This window comes from Macaca mulatta, chromosome 4 (assembly GCF_049350105.2).
Source record: "Macaca mulatta isolate MMU2019108-1 chromosome 4, T2T-MMU8v2.0, whole genome shotgun sequence".
In the NCBI taxonomy this organism is placed as follows: domain Eukaryota; kingdom Metazoa; phylum Chordata; class Mammalia; order Primates; family Cercopithecidae; genus Macaca; species Macaca mulatta.
In genome coordinates this window covers 75,861,163-75,883,366 of record NC_133409.1, presented here as the reverse complement: position 1 = coordinate 75,883,366, position 22,204 = coordinate 75,861,163, and the positions used below count along the sequence as shown (strand labels likewise).

Genomic DNA, 22,204 nt, shown 5'->3' with positions numbered 1-22,204 from the left:
TATCTTTACCATAATTAAACATTAAAATGATACAGATTTTGCCTCCAATTCCAAGGCAAGGATAGGAAAGGCAAAATTACTCAAGTGAGCTGTTCCACCCAAAGGGGAATAAGGGCAAGGGGAAGAGGCTAGTAACAATCAACAAGAAATTGATTGAATTTCCAGTCACAATAACATTTATCTGCAAGGATATTACCAAGAATTTAGACGCCCTTGGAAAAAATAATTTTTGCCTATATTGGCGTCCAGGGAATAAAAATACTCTACTTACAATGTTTGCTGTATCTGCCTTGATTGGGCCAACAAGTCCAATACACCAAGTACAACCTATTCCATTAATCATACTTTTACCTACATTAAGGAAAAGTAGTCACTAATAAATAAACTGCTCTCCAAAACTATGTTCCAGGATTTATGATAATTTAAACTGCCGGAGAAGCATTTGGGTTCCAAAGTTTTAATTTTATGAAGCAAAGAAGTTGTTCCATGTTTTTCTTTATTATTATTTTATTAACTTTTTGGGATTTTAATCCATTAAAAACGCAGAACTCTTAAGAAAAAAAAAAAGGAAAAAACCATAAGCCACTGCCAGCATTCCTCTTTTACTTATTAATTCTCCTCGTTCTCCTCATTAGCATGACAGACCACATGACAGCTCAAGGACACGGCTTGCTGAAATCACTCAGTGCACGGTTGGCCGGCAATGGGAAGAACACACAGGGCTGCCTCGTGCTGCTGAGTACGGCGGCCGTCCTCTGAATGTATTGGAAATGAACTAAAATCTTGTCTCTATATAGGGATCCAATAAATATTGGTAACAATGAAAAACACATCTATGCCATCCAAAAGCATTTGTTAAACTTAATACCGTAAGACACGATTTCAAGACAGTGTGATGTATTATAATTACACTTTTCACCACAAGTGATATGCTCACATTATCTCCTGCACTAGGATGCTGGTGTGTCTTTCTATCCAAGGCTGTTAAATTTAAAACAAAGTCAGTCAGCCCTATGGTCACACCCTTATTTCCAATTATGTTCTCTAACTCAGTGAGGACACCTCCACATAGGATTTACAAAGCAATGAGGACACCTGGTATGAACCAGTCTTGAACTCTTGGTATCACTTAGAGACACAGAGACCTTGAGTGTGCAAAAACAGCCACTACTATGCAATGTAGTGTTATAGCCTCTTCCATCCAAGGTGGAGTCTAATTCTTTACCCCTCACTCTGGACAGGATTTATGACTTACCTGGGTCAAGAGATTGCTGCTGCAGCAATCATGCTGTGCCACTTCCAAGTCTAGGACTCAAGAGGCAATTCTAATCATTCTCTTGAAACTCAACCAACCACCACATGAACAAGCCTAGACTAGCTTGGTAACACATGGTCCTGTTACCACATTGCCTTAGCTAAGAGCCAGTCAAGCCAACAGCCAGTCAGTCCAAGAGCCCGAGAGGCAGAGCCACTTAGCTGGTCAGTGGCTGACTGAAGTAGAAGGAACAAGCCCAGTACAAACCAGAACTACCCGGCTGAGCCCGGCCCAAACTGTCAAACTGTAGAACCGTGAGCTACATAAATGCTGGCTGTTCTGAGCACTACCACAAAAGCTAACTGATGCACTGTACAACTTTAAATAAAGGAACTATAGGTACCATGGATTTACAGGCAGAGTTCCAGGCAAGAACACCATGACACTAAAGGAAGTTCTGAAAGCATCCATGCAGCCAAGTGCTTCTTCAATCTCCACTCCCTCCTTGAAACCGTCGAAGTCTTCCAAGATCATAAAATTAAGCCGATTTGCTTACCATGGTCCACAAGAAGCTAAACCACATGGCTCCTGCCTGCCTTGCCGGTCCTCGGTCCTGCCACCCGCTGCTCTTCACAATGTTCCCGCTGCACTGGCTTGCCTTCTTTTCCTCCGCATGGCCACTGTTCACCTGAGGGCCTTTGCACTGGCTGCTCCCTCCTCCTGAGTTACTGTGCTACCAGATCATCCTATGGCCAGTCCTGTCATACCAATCACTCCTCAAGAGAATCCTTCTCCTTCTTTTGTATAATCACCTGAGATGTTCTTGTTTATTCATTCGTGTATCATCTTTCTCCCTTTACTGAAATGTCAACTTCACAAGAGCAGGCTCGCTCATTCACTGTTGTGTGTCTCTTACCTAGAAGCGTGCCAGACACAGAGTATGAGCTCACTAAATATTTGTTGAATAAATGTATATGAATGAATGCGCTAAAGACTATAACAAAACAATAAAAATATATGTGTATGAACCCAAATTTGACACAGCTCATTATGACACAGGTGGGGATATAACAAGGTTTAAAATATGCTCTACCTAATATAACTATGTAAGTAGAAGTCATATGTACCATGTGGTTGGTGATACACTCTTGCATTACATATGACTGTTACTAAAAATCAAACCAAAAACCAATTTTGCTATATTGAATATATATATGCATTTGACGCATTTCTCTCTAGCCAAGAGCAGACCTTAAATTCCTTAAAAAGGGTTAGTTCTTATAAACTGATAGCAATAAAATAAGTATGTATGTTGCTCAAAGATAGATCTTTTCTATCCATCCTGAGTTAAGAGGTAATGATTTTTAGACTTGAATCATATCAACAAATGACTCCAGTTAGACTACAGTAAATATTTTATAAAAATATATGCAGTTCATAGTCCTTCCAAACACTTTTAAAAAGTAATTTTGAGCTTTCCAATTTAGGTTGGGTGACCATAATGCAGTGGATGGTAAGAATATCTGCCTATGCTATAGGGCATGATTGTAAAGGACACTGACAGGCCCAAATTCTACAGAAGAATAGTGGCACTCAGAAGGCTTACGTGGGTCACAGTACCATACTTTTCCCATAAATAATTTTCTTGAGAGAGTGGAATAGTGTAACCCTGTCAGTTACATGATGACATTATTTGTAGATTTGTGGGCATTAAGAATGCTATACCTAAGGAAATCACATGTATCAAAGTTTATCATTTCCATACTTCTAGCATTTATCAAAAAACATGGCTATGGAATCATGAACAATATAGACCAAAATATAGTTATCTATTCATTATCTCATTTGGCCTTTCCAATGCAACACACGTGTACATATAAAACATCTAGATTTCTAAACAAACATTTTGAAAACAGGTCGTATTTTCAATAAAAGCAATGCATTCCCTTTAGATCTTTCTGTAAACTATATCTTATTAAATTAGAAAACACTAATACTTATTCATTACATTGTTATTTCTACATGATTGATTTTTCTGTATAATTCAAATTAATAACTATTTCTTCTTAACACTTTATATACTTATTCCTAAATTCTAAAACGTTTGATGAAGGAAAATAAAAATGATGGGTGTCCAGGCAGTGAAGGACTGTTAAAAATATTTGAGCACTAAGTAAACGGTAGTTAATAAACTTTAAAAAAGTGAGATAATATTTAGTCATATTCTAAATATTTATTTTGCATTATGTGATATGATTTGGTCATAATTCAATGCCATCTTCTTTAAGCAATAATTCCCAATTTACCCAACCATTTACACACACACACACACACACACACACGTAGTTTATGAAGCCAATGTATTATGCCACAGCTTGGTAAGTTTAGATTCTCTAAAAATGTAAGACAACAAATAAACCCTTTTCCTAATTTTGACATTTCATAAAAAAGAAAATATTACATTTAAAAAATACCTGGATAAATCAACTAAAATACTAAAAGATAAAAATGTGGCTAAGGTACTATTTGATCATACTTAAATCCCTCTCCCAGTCCCACCCCACCATTGATGTTAGAAAAGCAAAATGAAGGTTGTTACAAAGTCACTATGTAGAAGACATACTGTGGACACACAGGCTGTGACCATCCCCAAGATAAAGGAATGTAACTATGGTGTCAAAGAAAACAAGGTGCAACAAAGATGACTTTATTGATTAGATGAGAATGAAAAGGTGCTTGAAAAACAAATACAGTTTTAGAACAACAAATTAAACTTCTATTACAGCCAGCAAATGCCTGTGCATACATCTCATCTTGATTGTGTGTCACTGGTTTTCTTTCTGCTGCCCTGTTCCCTGTCCAAACGTCCCTGTCACTTGGGTCCAAATGTCAAAAAACTAACAGAAGAGATTATTTCTTATCCTAAAACACTTCTATCAAAACAGATGGGGGTTTCAAAACACTGAAATAGTGGTTACAATCAAAGACATTTATCACAGTGCGTATTTAAAATCTTTCAAAGTTCAAATTAAGTAGTATAGTACTATTCTGATTATCAAATTGGAATGGAAAGGCAATTCAATAAAAGAAACAAAGAATGTAAGATTAGGTATACTGAAATTTAACCACATAGTTTTATCTTTTACCTTAAAATGAATTCTGGAAACTTATTTTGAAGAATCTATTTAATTAGGTAAACTAATAAGTTCGAAGCTAAGAAAAAAAGACTCTAGGGAAGACAGACACCTTTTTTTTTTTTAATTCTTTTCAGATTTCTCAAAAGTCTTATTTGTCCAAAGAATCTTACCTAAACTGGCTCCCCACCAATCACGTCATCTCCCTTTCTTCTCTCACATAAACTGCTTAATACAGCCTTATCTGCTAAAAGCAATAATAATAACCATGTATGCATTACATGGGAAGGAAACTCAGGCTACCTAATACAGGACATTCTGTAAGAGGTAAATTTAGGAAGAGGAGTTCGAAGTTTTACAGGTAACTGTCACAATACCACTATTCCACTCTGCTCCCCTTCGCCTCTTTAAAAAGTGTATCTTCTAATAGCCAGGCGCAGTGGCATGCATCTGTAATCCCAGCTAATAAAGAGACCAAGGCAGGACAATTGCTAGAGCTCAGGAGTTCGAGACCAGCCGGGGCAAAACAGTGAGAACCCCTCCCCCAACCATTTCAAAAATAAAAAGGGTCTTTTAGCACAAAAAAAGTCACAGAGATGATTACAAATGCGCACAAATTACAGATGCATACAAATGCGATGATTCTCTGCGCACCTAGGAAACAGGTTTCTGAGGATTCATGAGGCTTAGGTGAGACTGGAAGCAATGAAGAGAAACCTGAAAGCTAGACAGCTCTGAGACGAAGACTGGCCCCAAGAAGAAGGCAGGCGCCGCCACTTGTCAGCGTGCTCCTCTAGACCAAGTGCTCTTGATCTGTAGCTGCTTTATTAAATAAAACTACTTCATATCAAGGGTACATCTTGACATTAAATAATAAAGTCACTTTAAAATACGATTGACACACGATTACAGTGCTCTCCCAAAGAATAAACTACCTGAACATGGAAAAGAGAAGGAGTCTTTTGGCTCCACCACAGACAGCAGTATTGCTTGGAAAAAGAAAATATAAGTGATTTGTCTCTTTCCATGATAAAAACATAGGAGATCTGATTTTTAAAAACAGGCCAGGCGCAGTGGCTCATGCCTGTAATCCCAGCACTTGGGGAGGCTGAGGCAGGTGGATCACCCTAGGTCAGGAGTTTGAGACCAGCCTGGCCAACATGGTGAAACCCTGTCTCTACTAAAAATATAAAAATTAGCCAGGCATGGTGGCGGATGCCTGTAATCCCAGCTACTCAGGAGGCCGAGGCAGGAGAATCGCTTGAACTCAGGAGGCAGAGGTTGCAGTGAGTCAAAATTGCACCACTGCACTCCAACCTGGGCAACAGAGCGAGACTCCACCTAAAAAAAAAATATATATATATATATATTCCAGCTGAAATATATATATATACCAGCACAATATTACAGCCACTTTGGAGAAGTTGGCAGTTTCTTACAAAGGTAAATGCAGTCTGCTATATGATCCAGCAATCCTCTACTTCTAGGTATTCACTCAAAAGCAATGAAAATATATTCACATGAAAGCCTTTATGAGAGTGTTTAGGGAGGCTTTCATCATAGTTGACAAAAACTGAAAACAATCCAAATACCCTTCAACTGATGAGTGGATAAACAAAACTATGATCATATCCAAACAATGGAAAACGACTCACAAATGAAAAGGAATTGACTTTACTGACACAAACAAGGACATGGATGACTCTCAAACGCACTGTGCTAAGTAAATGAAGCCTGACTCAAGAGGCCACCCACTATATGATTCCATTCATATGACATTCTGGAAAAGGCCAATCTACATGGAAAGAACACAGATCTGTGGCAGCCAGGGCTTGGGTGTAACAGGGAGGAACTAACTATAAAGATAGAGGGGAACTCCTTAAGGTAACAGGAATGTTCTACCGTCCTACTAGAATACTGTTCTGCCTTACGCATCATTGTTAGGCATTTCTCAACATAGTAATCCATCCACAATGCTCAGAAAACTTTCATCTTGTCCAAATATTCAGACATGAATTAAAACAATATCCCATAGTTTCTCATCTTAAAATTCCTTTAGTTTCCACTGTGTAACACATCTTTTTGTTTTGATAAAGTGTTCTAGAATACAGAGTTAAATTTTACATTTGATAATTTCTAGACATTTCTGCATGATTTGGGAATTGCTACAATTTTCTTATGGAGGAGGCCAAAGTTTTTGAGATTTTTTGCTTTGGAGTAAGGGATCATTTATCTACTAAATTTCTTTGTTATTTCATACAACTGCACAAAAATGTCAACTTTAACATGAAAACCGGCAAATCAACTTAAAATCAGAACTGCAGCCAATGGTGACGTCGTCTGCACAAGCGCAGGCATGAAAATTATTACACAACCTTCAGATCTGAAGCATGGCACTTAACATTTCATCACCGTACCTTTTTCTTACAGCTCAGAAATGTCCAGAATTACACCATGAAGTTCCTTTCTACTTAGTAGCAAAAAGCACGAAATGTAGTCTCAAGGATGAAAAGCTAGATATTGTTTTCTTTCTTTTTCCTTTCTTTTTTTAACAGAATCTCACTCTGTTGCCAACGCTGGAGTCCAGTGGTGTAGTCAAGGTTCACTGCAACCTCTGCCTCCAGGTTCAAGTGATTCCCCTGCCTCAGCCACCTCAGTAGCTGGGATTACAGGTGTGTGCCACCAGGTCTGGCCGGTTTGTTGTTGTTGTTGTTGTCTGGCCGGTTTGTTGTTGTTGTTGTTTGTTTGTTTATATTTTTAGTAGAGATGGGGTTTTGCCATGTTGGCCAGGCTGGTCTCGAACTCCTGACCTCAAGTGATCTGCCGGTCTCAGCCTCCTGAAGTATTGGGATGAAAGGCATGAGCCACTGTGCCCAGCCCCGAAAAGCTAGATTTTTGATGTATGAAACATCTACACCCAGTAAGCCCTTTCAACATTCTAATATTAAGTAGACTCAATTTGTCCACTCAACTTTGTTCATACAAATCTGCTTTTAAACAAAAATGAGGTTTCTGAAATAATTTACAACCAAACATAAAAAGAAACTTGTCACTTGGCAGTAAGATTCATTTATGTTATGTTTTTCCAAGAGTTTATAAACAACCTTGGTCAGTGTTTGGGATGAAACGACCCCAGTTCCTGAAAGAGTTAAATCACATATCGTTTTTGTGGCAGGAAGGGCATAAGATGCAGTGTTCCACAGAGCGGCACTTCAGCACCGCTGACGCAAAACGTTGTAAGACAAATCCTTCTTCTACAAAGAGGCCTTCAAGTTAAGTAACATCTCTACATAGGCAGATAAATCTCATATGAAATGTAGGCTGAATGCCATGGTTTATGTTACCAACTATTTTTAATAAAAATTCACTATTTTTAAAATGGGGAAATTGGTGAAAGTTTAAAGAATAAATAACCTGAGATAATGTAGCTACAATCTACATGCAAAATTAGTCAAGCCATACACTTGCTTGAAATCTCACTTGAATGTATTATTTATATCAAGACTACCTTTAGCAAACCTAGGGGAGCATAGGACTCACCCACTCACTATGATATTAGGTAGGTAAATTTTAACTTCAAAATTTGCTGTAAACTTTGCAAATGTTTGTAGCAAATAGAAATTACTGTTGGAGGAGCAGAAGTCATAAGTGACTCCCAAATAGATAAACCTTGTTGATATTTACTTGGGTTAAGATTTTAAAATCCAAGACTTTCCAAATAACATTAAAATAGTGGCTGCAAACTAAACTTTGATGTACCTACAATGTCAGACCCATTATGACCAATGGCAGGTCAGTGTAACAGCAGAACATGCCAGGACGATGGGGGGAAATCATTTTTTCACTCAACTCTAGTTACACTGTTTTCAAATTGCTCCAGTTTATGTAAAATAATTTGTATTGTTTTCTTTTTTAATTGTACTTACCCCTTCTGAGATACACAGAAAATTAAGCTTTTCCATAAATTCAGTATTCACAAAGCTGGGGAGTTAAAAGCTTGTAAACCCCAAATTCACTGACCTGCATCAATTTAACCACTATTACAAGAGACTGCAGCTCAAAACCTAAAAGGAGTTGCTAATCCTGCCCTACAGATAGTAACCAGTGAGTGTTTATTCTCACAAAGCATTTGCTCTTCCTGTTAGGAAGCGCAGGAGTGAGGAGAGGATATGGAATACGAGAGTACCTCCTTGTATGCAACTCACTCCTTCTTATGAAACACGTAAATAATATGAAATTTAACTTAATTGAAACTGTAACTGGCAAATGTCATCAGTTAACAACAATGATCAAGGTTAGAAATGTCCCTGCTAACAATTATTTTTATAAAATCTGTCTGTATACAGATCACACACACAGAAATTGCTACATGAAAATTTCTATGCATATTCACACGTGTGGTAATTACTACAAGGCATAAAAACAAACAGAAGAATGTTAATATTTAGAACTCTTCAAGGCCAGTTCTCTTAACCATCTCAAAATACTTTTGGATTCTGTCTCTACATCAACACCGAAAACTTTAAACTACATTGTTATAATGGATCATCAATTAAATTTGCAGAATTCCAAAATTAAGTTGCTTTGAGTCTGATAAAAATACACACATAACAAGTTATAAGTTATCTGCATAAGAAGTATCAACAAGAGAATAAACAGCTAGAATTTACGGTCAAACAAATTCTATAGTCCACAGAGTGAGAAAAAAGTGTAAAAAGCAAAGCGGCCATCGCTGATTGCTACTAGTAGGATAAAATTCATGTCTTGGTTAATCTACTATAGTTTTATGTGTTGTTTAGCTTACTTGAAAAAGTCGTCAAATGCCCCTAGATTGCAGACTGCAACATTCTACCTAAAACACCTACAAGTGACCAAGAGACCACCCAGTGATCCCAAAGTCTCCAAGGCAGAGACAGGATGAAAAATATCCCGACAAGACTCTTTAGCATTTAATTAAGAACAGGAAAGCACACGCAGGAGATGAAACTTTACAAGCCTAGGCGTTTCTCGGCTTAAAAAAAAAAAAATGCTGTGAGTTGGTTTTCCCAGCAAGTAAGGTTGATGAGCATGCACTTGGCTCCAAGATGCAGCTATTACACAAATACAATCCAAGTGCCTGGCTAAGCCGCCCAGCCTCGGTGCGTCGGGCAACAGCCAATGGCGGCGGTGTGCCAGCCTCGTCTCGCCCACCTCCCGCTGGCCCCGCCCCTCCACCTCGCCCCCTTCCGCGGCCCCGCCCCGCCACCCCGTCGCCCCGCCCGGTTCTCGGCGGCCTGGGCTCGCGGCACGGCCCTTCCTGTATAGTTCCTGGCTTTTCCACCGTTAGCTGCTCGTTTCAATTACGCGAACGAGTTCCAACTCATCCAGCCCTTAAGTTTGGGTGGTGGTTTTGAGAGGGGGAAAGCGATGCACCACAGGAAGCAGGGGAAAAATAAAACCTTAAGCGCTGGGCGCGCCACGCGGGACGCCGCGGTTAGGGGCGCGCAGCGAGGTAGGGGGGCGACGGCGCAGAGGAAACGCTCGGTGCCTGCGTGAGTCTGGCCGCGCCGGCTCATGTGAACGGGGAGCTGTGTCAGCATAAACTTTAGAAAACACGCTGTGCGTGAGGCCGCCGCCTCCAGGAGGAGCCTACGGGCGCGCGGGGCGGACGGTGCTTGCAGGCGGCAGCCGTGCGCGTCCGGAGGGGAATGTGGCTGCGGCCGGCGCCTCCCTCCGCGGAGGCCCACAAAGGCCCGTCTGTGCGCGGCGCGGCCCGGGGAGCGCCGCGGCGCCGTCTGAGGAGCCCGGGCCTGTCCGGTCAGGCTGGGGACGCGGTTGTTTTCGTCCCCCTGTCCCCGCCCCCACGAGCCTACGTGAGGGGTAGGGAGGGCGGTGCCGGAACCCCCGCCCGAGGCGGGCCGGGGCGAGAGGAGCGAGCCGGGCCTGCCAGCAGAGGCCGCCGGGCTGCTGTGTGGCTCGGTTCTCGCCGCCCTCATCCTCGCCCGGCGCCTCTGCGGCAGGGTTAATTCCGCCCACAGCCTGGTGGTCCCACGCCCCGGGGGATTCCGGGATCCGTGGAATCACTGGTTCTCCCTTCGGAGGTGTCCGGCTTCGTCCGTGGGCGCGGGCGAGTCTCCCCGCTGCACCGCGGGGCCGGCGCGTGAAGAAAACAAAAGAAACCAAGGCGAGCTGTGGACGCGCAGTGAGGACCGGAAAGCGCGGCCTGAGAGCCGGCGGCCTGGAAGCGGCCCTGCGTCCTTCACACCCTCTCTGTAAAATTCCCTCTCTCAAGCCAGGCTCTGGCCACGAGTGAAAGCGCAGCTGAGGAGGGAAGGACGCCGCCGCCGCGCAGGCATCCGGGCGGGGACGGGTGGGCGGGAGATTCCGGGCCGCTGTTTCAGGGCGAGCGCTGAAAGTTTCCGTGTCCCGAATCTCTAATTTCTTTATCAAGTTCTGCAAAGAAGCAACATTCCTTCGGCCATTAAGATTATAAGAATGTATCGTTTTTAGCCACAAGTTCCAGGTTACTTTTTGGAAGAAAAGGACTCAAGTAGATAGGGAAAGAAACCACGTACAGCATAAACTCACGTTACCACTCCTTAAAAAAACATTATTATTGAGTTATGACCAAGAGTTATATAAAGAGAGAAGTGACAAGTCTTTGGTGAGGAAAAAGCCATGGAAAAAAAATTGGAGAAGCAAAAATAATTTTGAGGAAATTACAGTTTGAAACCACCACCATTTAATATTTTGACTCGGGATCTGAGTAGGAGAAATGGCCAAGCTAGGCTTCTCTGTTGTTTATGTGATGCCATCTCATTCAGTTCTACCTACTATTTATAGCTCCAACAGCATCAGAAAGAAAAACATGCCTAGTGGCTAGAGAAGAATTAAAACACAACCCCTTATAAAAAAGTTAAAGTTTGGGTTAATTTTTTTAAAAATTTCAGATTATATATTTTTAGGTTCCAATTTACAGTTGTGTGGTTATATATCATTGCAATAAACGATCTGCCCATGGACTGGTTTTCGGTTTTGAGACATGTTTAAATTATATCCCTTACAGAGTGCTCAATTGCATGGGGGCAAATGACTAACATAAAATGACTACAAGGTTAAAAAGCAAGAATAAAGAACTACATCCATTTTAGGTCAGTTCTTCATCAGAGAAGGAATGTTAAAAATTTATTTCCATCCAATTCATTTTCTAAGTATTAATTTTCCTAAATAAAACATTTCCTTAACGGCAAATTTGCTTGTTATGTCTATTCCCTCCTTCCTGAAATGACTTTCTTCTGACAGTTTTGTCTTTTGTTACTTCTTCCTCCTCCAAATTGTGCCAATTTGTTTCACTTTTTATTCATCTTTGCTAAAAGAGAAAGGCAGGAGGCGAAAAAACCCTGAAGGACTTGAGATTTTCAGATGGTTCTAATTCTAGAAACATAATGGCTGCATAAGAAGGGGAAGACAGGAGTCATCCAGATACACCCAGATTTTCTCTTGGCTTGGTGGGCTGAATGAATGGCATGGTTGTGTCCTCAGCAATTTGACATGCTTGTGGTATATCCGTGGAGGTGACCCACTGGCAGTAGGAAATATGCATCATGGTACAAGTTGCAGGAGACTAAAGAACATGGATTCGCAATTAGATGACAGTTGTGAGTGTGGATGACAGAGTTTTATCATAAAAAGTCATCGCAAAGGATGAGATGAGAATAGATAGAGCCTAAAAAAGAACCTTCAGGAGTACCAACATTTAATGGACAAGTTCTTCCCTCCTTCCTTGATGAAAGCAAAAGCCATCAGGCTAGAAATTTTACAATTTCAGAACTGCTTTTTCCTCCAAATCTAGAGAGAAATAGGAAGTGAGACATGGACTCAGGTAACACTATGCAGAACTGAATTTAACTCCTCCAAGCAGTGGCTTTGGAGAAGTCAGGCAAGTTTCTTAGCATCTCTGGGCTTCAGCTTCTTCATGTATATAATGACAGCCTGCTCTGATGGTTGTTATGAGAATGAAATCAGCACTTACCAGATGCTGGCTATGAACATCATCTGACCATTCCTGAAATACAGACTAGCCTCCATTCCCATTACCAATGCCTTGAGACTTGCATCTCTCCTCCTAAGCCTAGAATACTGTGAAACTGGCTCTTTCCAACCCATTCTCCCTCACAGTGCCCCCAGTGTCCTCTTCAGATAACAGATTTGAATATGTCATTCTACTTAACATCCCTCAGACCATAAGAACTGGGTCTAGACATCTTACCTCAGGATAAAGGGCTTTGGAGAATCTGTTCCTAATCTGCCATGTGATATCACCCCCTACCCTCAACTCATTAATGGAACATGAAGCACCCTGTCATGATGAATGTGCTGAACCTACTGTATTTTTTTTTCAGCCCTTTATTCATACAGATCACTTTCCCTGTACGTTTGCCCTTTGAGGTCATGCTTCCAAGTCTTCCCTGACGTCCCATGGTTGGAATGTACTGCACTTTATGTACTACTGCATTGGACTGATAGAATTTTACTGTTTTATATGTAATCGCATACATGTCTATTTTCCTTTTAACCTCTATGAAGGCAAGGTCCATCCATTGTGAATTTATGTATATTTTCCCACCTGAAGAATCCATAGAAAAGTTTGCTACAGATTAATTTAGCTACTAAATTTAAGCAGAAATGAAAGATGTGCTGGAAACCAGAAATTCTCATAGGCCAGAAATCCAAAACTTCAGATTAGTAAACAAGAGTAAGGTTGAGACCTGAAAGTTATCTTTCTCACATGTAGATCAGTAATAATTTTTGACAATCTCTAGGAAGCAGAGGTTTATCATAATAAGGAAGTAGTTATGCCAGGCATGGTGGCTCATGCCTGTAATCCCAGCACTTTGGGAGGCCAAGGCAGGAGGATCATGAGGTCAGGAGTTTGAGACCTGCCTCACCAATATGGTGAAACTCTGTCTCTACTAAAAATACAAAAATTAGCTGGGTGTGGTGGCGCACGCCTGTAGTCCCAGCTGCTGGGAGGCTGAGGCAGAACAATCGCTTGAACCTGGGAGGCGGAGGCTGCAGTGAGCCGAGGTTGCACCACTGCACTCCAGCCTGGATGACAGAGCGAGACTCCATCTCAAAAGAAAAAAAAAGGAAGCAGTTATTTTTAAAATGTACTACTTTTTGTTTAGACATTCTTGCCCTAAACAGCCAGTTTCCATTTTATTATTTTACTTTTAGAGACAGGGTCTTGCTCTGTTGCCCAGGCTGGAGTGCCATGGCACGATCGTGACTCACTGCAGCCTCAATCTCCTGGGCTCAAGCGATCCTCCCACCTTAGCCCCTCTAGTAACTGGGACTACGAGCACATGACACCATGCCTGGCTAATTTTTTTTTTTTTTTTTTGTAGAGATGGGGTCTTACTATGTTGCCCAGGCTGGTCTCCAACTCCTGGGCTCAAGCAATCCTTCTGCCTCAGCTTCCCAAAGTGCTGGGATTTCAGGCATGAACCACACCGCACCCAGCCCAGTTTCCATTTTAGAGATGTTTAGGCTCTAGACATTTGCACCACAGCAGAAGAAGCTGGAGCTATGCTGACTTTCAATTTCAAAGCAGATTCTGGGAAGCTATGACATTCTACATATGAGGCCTTCTTTACTCATGGATTGTCCTAACTACAGGTTTGTTTTCAGATGAATGCAGTCTGGTCTCAGGAAAGACCCCCAAAGAAGTTAAAAAGCAATTACCTAGAGGAATATGAGTTTTTATTTTTGAATTTCAACTAGTACTGCTCATTTGTTACTACTGATGAATTCCTAAAGAAAAATAATCCCTTTGGGAACAAGGTAATAAGTAAACACATATTTTATAAAATCTAACAGTCATTTAATAGCCAAAACAAACATATTTTATAAAATCTAATAGTCATCTATTAGCCAAAACAAAGAAAGAACATCTTCCCGTGGTCCCCAGTAGATGTTTTACTGATTGGAAGTATTATAGCTCAGTGAGTATGAATTATGTCCCAATCTGCCCTTTCCAAAACTCTCCCTAATCAACAATGTGGCTTTAAAATTTACCAGAATTGTTGATGGATTACCAGAGGTTTATACACTGGGCAGTGACATTTGAAATAAGGGCAATCCACCACTATAACAGGTCCACAAGGAAGGGCTACTCGCTGGGGCGAAGAAGTTGTGTTTGGTGTAGGTTTGTCTACAGCAACCCTGTCCAACAGAAATATAATCCAACTACATATGTAATTTATCATTTCCTAGCAGCCACATTAAGAAAAGGGAAACAGGTGGATTTTGATAACATGTTTTATTTGACCCAACATACCCCAAATTTTATCATTTCAACCTTTAAGCAATACAAAATTAATGAAATACAGTAAGTCTTCACTTAAAAACATCCATAGGTTCCTTGGAAACCATGACTTTAAGTAACATGCCCTATGAGGAAACCAATTTTTCTATAGGCCAATTGATATAAGAAATAAGACTCAAAATACTTACAATATTAAACATCGAAACAAATGTGAGCTATACACACATTTAAGAAAGATTAGTAAAAATAAGTAATATCATTATTTAACCAAGTATTCCACTTTGTAAAGTTTGGGGTGCACATGGGCGGGACCCACTCTGGCCAGAATGCCACTCCATTGCAGGGCCACTCACACCCACAATCACTCACAATGGGACCGCACAGCCATGCCAGGTCCCATAACGGGCACATCTTCGGGATGTAAGAGGAAGCTCCACACAGTGGCCCCAGCTGGGAATTGATATTTTTTTTTTCTCCTCAAAGTTATAAGGAAACAACACTGAACAAAACAATATTATTCAAGGACTTGCTGTATTTTACTTTGTTTTTAATGCCATGTCTTCAAAATCTGATGTATATCTTTTACTTGCAGCAGATCTCACTTTGTAAAGTAGCCACAATTCAAGTGCTCAACAACCACACTGGACAAATCTAGATATTTGGGGTGGGGGTGGCAATGGTGGCACCCATTTGCAATTGAGTACTGATGTTTAAAATTATATTGAGGGGGCTCTTTTTTAAAAAAACTGAAGACATAATTGCATATCAATGTATCAGTGATTACATTGTTGATATGAAAATACAGCACAAAGCATTAAAAGGGGAAATAATGATTAATGCTGAAATGTTTCTAATAGTGCAAAAATAGCAGCCAATAGTCATTTGACGGACACTGTTTACAAGCCAGGCTGGCTCAGGTACTGTACTTAAACTAGGCAAATGTCTTTGAGATAAAAGAACCACTTCTACCAACCCTTCTCCTGAGCAAACTGAAAAACATTTCCATTTGTGAGAAGATATCTCCCTACAGCTATATCAAGAGGCTCTGAATTGGTCTAATTTTTGCTGTCTTGAAGGCAATGAAGATGCAGGATTCACATCACAGCTTTGTCTTTCTTTCAGATGGTGGGGGGATGTATGTAGCAGTAGGGTTGGAGTAACGCTGTGATTGGCACAATGAGGACAGGAGAACATCTACAATTTTACTATAGTGCCAGGAACGAAAGCAGTGAAGTGAAGACAGAATGACAGCAAACGCAAGGTTATACGACAAGTCAGCACCTGGGAAACTCTGAAGTCAGGAGAACCAACTGCTCCCAATAGAAACAGGCTATAGAAGCGTTCTAACTACAGTAGGTCCCCTTTAGAATAACTCTGATCAGTTCTAGAAATGTCAAATTTAAAAGTATATCTTCCCCATGGATCTATCAGAGACAGTCTTTGCACTTTTCTTGAGCAATCTCATTCACACCCAGGAGAATATCAGATATGGCTTCAAATATCAAATATTGTGATGAATCCTAAATCTGTGCCTTAGTTTCCTCCACCCAAGCTCCAGGACTGACCAGACCTCTCCAACTGCACACTAAACAGTCTCATGAGGATGTCCTTCAAAAACCTTGAATTTAACATGTCAAAAACTAAACTAATTTTCTCTCATCATTCTGCTGATCCCTAACCAACTTCTGTATTGTCAGTTATTGACAAACTATTTCCCAATCTGCCCAAGCTCAAAACTTTGGGACTTATCCATTTCTCCTTGTATTGCTCCAATCAGAAATCATATCACTGTCTTTCTCTGTATCTCCATCAGGCTCTCATCAACTCGTTATTCTTCAAGTCACAGTTCAGTTCAAACGTACTCCCCAAATATTTTCTAAGTAGCTACCATGTGCAGGGAGGGCATTGTGTGAAAAACGCTGGATTAAAAGATGCATTGTCATCTCGTCTTTCCCGGTCTGAAGCCCTCAGTCAGGTTAGCCAGCTGCTCTTCAAAATATTGAGTTATAATAATCCGATGGTTTTTTACTTTAGCCTGCATGTTCCTGTAAGATGGAGAGTGGCATATTTTGCTATTCATTTTTTTATTCCTGGCATAATAGAGAGACTAGTACAGTATTTTAGTATACAAAAGGTAATTGATCATTTTTGACTCATCATTCTTTAGTTTACAAAGGAAATTTAATGGCTCTAGATACCAATCTAAAGATTCATATTTAACCGAAAACCACTGTGTTCCTCAAATTTGGAATTCAGATGATCACCCTTCTATCAAAAAGCTGATTAATTCAATGGTGTTGACAATATCACCCAAACTGTACTGCACATGGTGACTCTGTCATGTATCTATAAAGCCTAGTAGCTGTATTGGGTGAGATGAAAAAAGTGCTTATATCCCACAGCAACATAATTACAAATAAGTTTTAACCTATTGAAGTGTAGAGTCTCTCTTATCACTTTCGTAGCAGGACCCTAGTTACCAATGATTCATAGCATACCTCCCCTTATTTTAAAACTCGTATGATAGCTGATTTACTAACTGCAGCAATCAGCGTTCCTAGAAAGAACAGAAACTGAATCGAGCTAACTAAGGAAGCGAATTTCATTAAAAATATTGGGTTAGTTTACAGAATCTGTAGTGGAGAACCAGAATTGCACAAAAGCTAAGAACCAAGGGAGACTGGTCAACAGAAATAATTTGCCCAGAATGTCACCACCAAGAGTTCTAATAATGGACACATGATGTTGACAATATTGCTAGACTCCAAAGTCTGTGGAGTTTAACCAGGCAAGAGCTAATGGCTGGCCAAGCCTTAGTCATTAGTCACATGCTCCCTCAGTAGCATCTAAGATCTGTTTCCTTTGGATTCAGTAGCAGAAAATACATGCTGTGTTTTAAGTTTCATACCTTTCTTTTGTCCCCCAAAGAAAGCAGGTTTATATGCTAGTCACCAGAAACAAAAAAAAACAGCAATATTCAAATATTCAATAATGTCATCAAAAATTTCATGATGCCCAAAGGTTTTGTGTGTGCATTAGCAATGTACAAAGTCAAGGAATTGATCTTGAGCAAAGCACCGAGTATAAGATTCCCATAGTGCTAGCCTGTGTTACTGAACAGACTCAAGTGGCTGACTCCTTTCATTGATTTTTGCTTGTCACTTCTATTCTGTTCAGGCCTGCCACTGAATTCCCTTCGTGCTGATATGTAATTTGGCTATAGTGCAATCAGTTTCTAGTCAGTAGAGGAAAAAAGGTAAGTCCATGAGATTGTGTGCAGGCACCCCTCAACCTTCAGTAGACATTTAACCAAAATCATCCTGTGGTATTTAATGTGAGTGCTGGATACCAGGGTCACTTTGAGCAAAATGCAAAACACACACTGAAATACCTGGCTCGTGACAGATCCTGTTTTCAGTGTTAACTAATCTGGTAAATGCCTTTTAACTAACCCAAGGAAGTAGATATGAAGCAGTAATAAAGCACCTAGCATTTCTATTTTTATCATTACCTTCGACTGAGGTCTCAACTTCAAGGCACAACAGTTGCAACACAGAATTCTTTTCCTGCCATCACTCCATCTCATATGAATGGTACTAAGTCCATAGGCTTCAGAGAGCTCTGGATCTAAATGTCATGCAACAGAGGAGGCCACTCCTGGGATCATCTCAGAGGGTGAGGAACCTAGGTTGGGACTGAGTTTTGAAGGCACTAAATGCCTCTGCAATTACTGCCTTCAAAGTGCCTTAGGCAGCACTAGAGTGGCAAAATGGCAAGTTCAAAACTTCACGCTGGCAGGGTGCAGTGGCTCACACTTGTAATCCCAGCACTTTGGGAGGCTGAGGTGGGCAGATCGCCTGAGGTCGGGAGTTCAAGACCAGTCTGACCAACATGGAAAAACCCCATCTCTACTAAAAACACAAAATTAGCCAGGCATGGTGGTGCATGCCTGTAATCTCAGACCTCGGGAGGCTGAGGCAGGATAATTGCTTCAACCCAGGACGTGGAGGCAGTGGTGAGCCAAGATCATGCCATTGCACTCCAGCCTGGGCAACAGGGGCGAAACTCCATCTCAAAAAAAAAACAAAAAACAAAAAACTTCATGCCATACTTAAAAACTTCACCACGTAAGGTCCCATACCATTCCTATTATTTGCGCACATTTGTTGCTTTCATTGTTAATTTGCAGTATTATTCATAGATCTGAAATGAACACTGGATATTAACAGTACAACTTCTTATTTCACAGATGAGGAAAACGGAAGCCAAATGACTTGTCTAAGTTCACGTAAAATTAATTATTTGAGGAAATTAGACTAAAGCCTAGGTCTCTTGCCCCCTGGCTGTTACTCTTTGTACTATAGGATACCATCCCAATAATATCTTATATTTACAGTTAGTTACAGTCAACTACTGACAACCAAGGCCAGTTGCATACAGGCAGCCTGTGCATACCAGGGAGCCCTTGGTTAGCCTCCAGTATACCATATATTCACCAAAGGTAGTCCTAATCCTCATCATGTATTCTCAATCTAAGTGACTTTGTTCTTAGTTTACACTTGACTTGTTTGCTGACAATGGAGCCCTCATAATTGCCTTATCGCCCCACTCCCGTGTTCTCACAACTGCCTGGTGGACTTCTTCAACATGGACTAACTCATGTCATTTCAGTTTTTTTTTGCTTTTAAGTCCACAAATTAAGCACAATAATTATGTTATATCATGTCTGTTTGGCTTTACTGTGCCATTCTATCTGTTTACTATTCCATCTCACATCTCAGGTATTCCTTCTGGGATAATTTTCCTTTGTCTTAATTAGATGCTGCAGAAGTTCTTTCAGAGGAATTTCAGAGATCTTTGCTAAAACTCCCTCAGCTGTTGTTTATCTCTAAATGTTTTCATCTTGTCATAATTCTTGAACAGTACTTGAAATAGTCTTGCTAGATTGCGATTTTATAGAAATTTATGTGTTTCTTCTGAGTTCCATGGTATTACTGCCAGTCTGTTTCTTTATAGATGAGCTGCGCTTTTTCTCTGGCTGCTTTCTAGACTTTCCCTTTGTCTTTGATGTTCTATAGCTTCAGTCTAGGCATAGATTTCTTATTCACTCCTGGAATGCAGTATGCTTCCTGAATCTGTGGGTTCCTTATTGTCATAAATTCTGAGAAATAACTGTACCTTTTGAAAAATGCAGCACAGGTATCAACCAAAATAAGGTAGTAGAGAAAGACAATAGTAATGTCTTATGGTGCTTATGCATGTAGATTCATTTGTGATAAAAGACAAATCCTCTGATAATATTCACATTAACACTATACAAAAATACATAAAATACAACTACAGTCAAACTATGGACCATTATGTCTACTGTGATATGATTGTTCATGGACCATGGTTCATAAAAACATAACTTTCTAATGACAAGAATTCTTTCCTCAAGACTTTAAAGTGAATTTATATCACATTTTCATTTTATACTTCACCATAAAAATTCCCATAGCATAAAATAATGCAATACTTCACACCAATTAAGCTTTCTTTTCAATTTTTCCACTTAGTTCATTTTAACTAATCAAGGCATAACAGCTACATAATTTGTTTTTGGCTCTAACTACTGACTAAAGGTGTAGAATTCATATGGAAGGGAATTTATCATAGAACTACAATACTTTTTGGACAATTAATTAGAGCTTGAAGGAACTAAAAAATTCTCAGATAGCAATCTAATTATCTTTTGTTCATTTTTCCAACTCTTTAAATTTCAATAATATATACAAGCTTTAATGACAAGAATACGGAAATCCTTGACCATGATTAGTCACCAAGAGTTTATCGTACCTGCACTAAAAACAAAAGGTAAAAGAGAAAGCAGAACAAATGAAAAAAAGTGCAGAATGCTTTCTCCATTCAATTTGCCCTTTCTACACCCCCCCCCCAAAGCAAAACCCAAAAAACACACACCATAGGGAAAAGAAAAAAAAAGAAAAACTATGAGAGGTGTCCTGGCCTTCCGACCAGGCTGTTGCAATTAACTGCATGACTCATCTCCTCTTTCCTTCATTAAAAAGTTAAACTAGTAATTTCCTGTGATAGTTCTATTAGTGATCACAATCTATAGATTTCCTACAGAAGGAAAAATAGGAAAGTAGCAATTTCATAGCTAAAAACAAAAGAGGTCACACCTACTATCTTTCTTCTTTTTTTTCTTTGAGACAGAGTCTGGCTCTGTCGCCCAGGTGGAGTGCAATGGTGTGATCTCCGCTCACTGCTAGCTCTGCCTCCCGGGTTCAGGCCATTCTCCTGCCTCAGCTGGGACTACAGGCGTCCGCCACCAAGCCCTGCTAATTTTTTGTACTTTCAGTATAGACGGTGTTTCACCATGTTAGCCAGGATGGTCTCGATTCCCCGACCTCATGATCCACTCGCCTCGGCCTCCCAAAGTGCTGGGATCACAGGCGCCAGCCACTGCGCCCGGCCCACACCTACTTTCTTATAGTGAAGGATTAAGCACTTGGGAAAGATTTTTCAGTTTCACACATGCAAAATTTCAATTTAGATAAACTGACACAAGTTAATTTGCCTAAACTGAAAAGAAGCCTTGTTACATGAGAACAGTTAAAAAAAAAAAAAGAAGAAGAAAAGAAAAAGAAGAAAAAAGAAAAAACAGGCCAGGAGCGGTGGCTCATTCCTGTAATTCCAGCACTTTGGGAGGCTGAGGTGGGCGGATCATGAGGTCAGGAAATCAAGACCATCCTGGCCAACATGGTGAAACCCCGTCTCTACTAAAAATACAAAAATTCGCTGGGTGTGGCAGTGTTTGCCTGTAATCCCAGCGACTCGGGAGGCTGAGGCAGAAGAACTGCTTGAACCTGGGAGGTGGAGGTTGCAGTGAGCCAAGATCACGCCACTGCACTCCAGCCTGGCGACAGAGCTAGACTGTCTCAAAAACAAAACAAAACAAAACAACAACAAAAAACAAAAACAAAAAACATAAAACAAAACAAACAGGCAATGCATAAATGTTAACCAAGTTAGAAGCCTAGAATTCTACTGATCAGGAGTAAATAATAGCTCAGCCCTATTCGAGGTTACCTAAAGACAGAGAAAAACGAAAACAAAACCCCTGAGTGAAAAGCAGTGAATAAGTGGTACGAGTGTCATCATTTTAGGTTCCCTCCTGTTGCTAAGAAAATCCAAGCAGTTCACGATACTTCATTTTAGAAATTCTCTTCTTATTCTAGGTTTCCCTAACACTCTTTTATATGAGAAGGGGTAAGAGTTACTAAAAGATTGCGTCATAAATTACCAAAGAGCAGAATTTCACAGTCTTTGTGTAGCTGACAACCTGTGTTCAAATCCTGGCCCTACAGGGACTGAACTTACGACTTACTTAACCTCTCTGTGCCTTGCTGTCCCACCTCTGCAAAGAGGTGCCATAGAAGTAACTGTATAGCACAGAGACGTCGTAAGGGACTCGACAAATAAATGCATATAAAACACTTAGAAAAG

General features: G+C 40.4%; 1 protein-coding gene across 24 annotated transcripts in view; it reads right to left on the bottom strand.

Annotated features, from left to right (window-relative positions):
- ARID1B (AT-rich interaction domain 1B) overlaps positions 1–22,204 on the bottom strand; it is a 448,289-nt gene that overhangs the window by 184,105 nt on the left and 241,980 nt on the right. Inside the window, exon 5 of one of the 24 annotated variants that reach the window (XM_077999595.1) lies at positions 14,673–16,740. The exons of the other annotated variants lie outside the window; for them this stretch is intronic. Coding sequence (XP_077855721.1) covers positions 16,726–16,740 — 15 coding nt within the window. The 3' untranslated portion in view covers positions 14,673–16,725. Of the gene's footprint in view, positions 1–14,672; positions 16,741–22,204 lie in introns of those variants that run through there. 24 annotated transcript variants of the gene reach the window in all.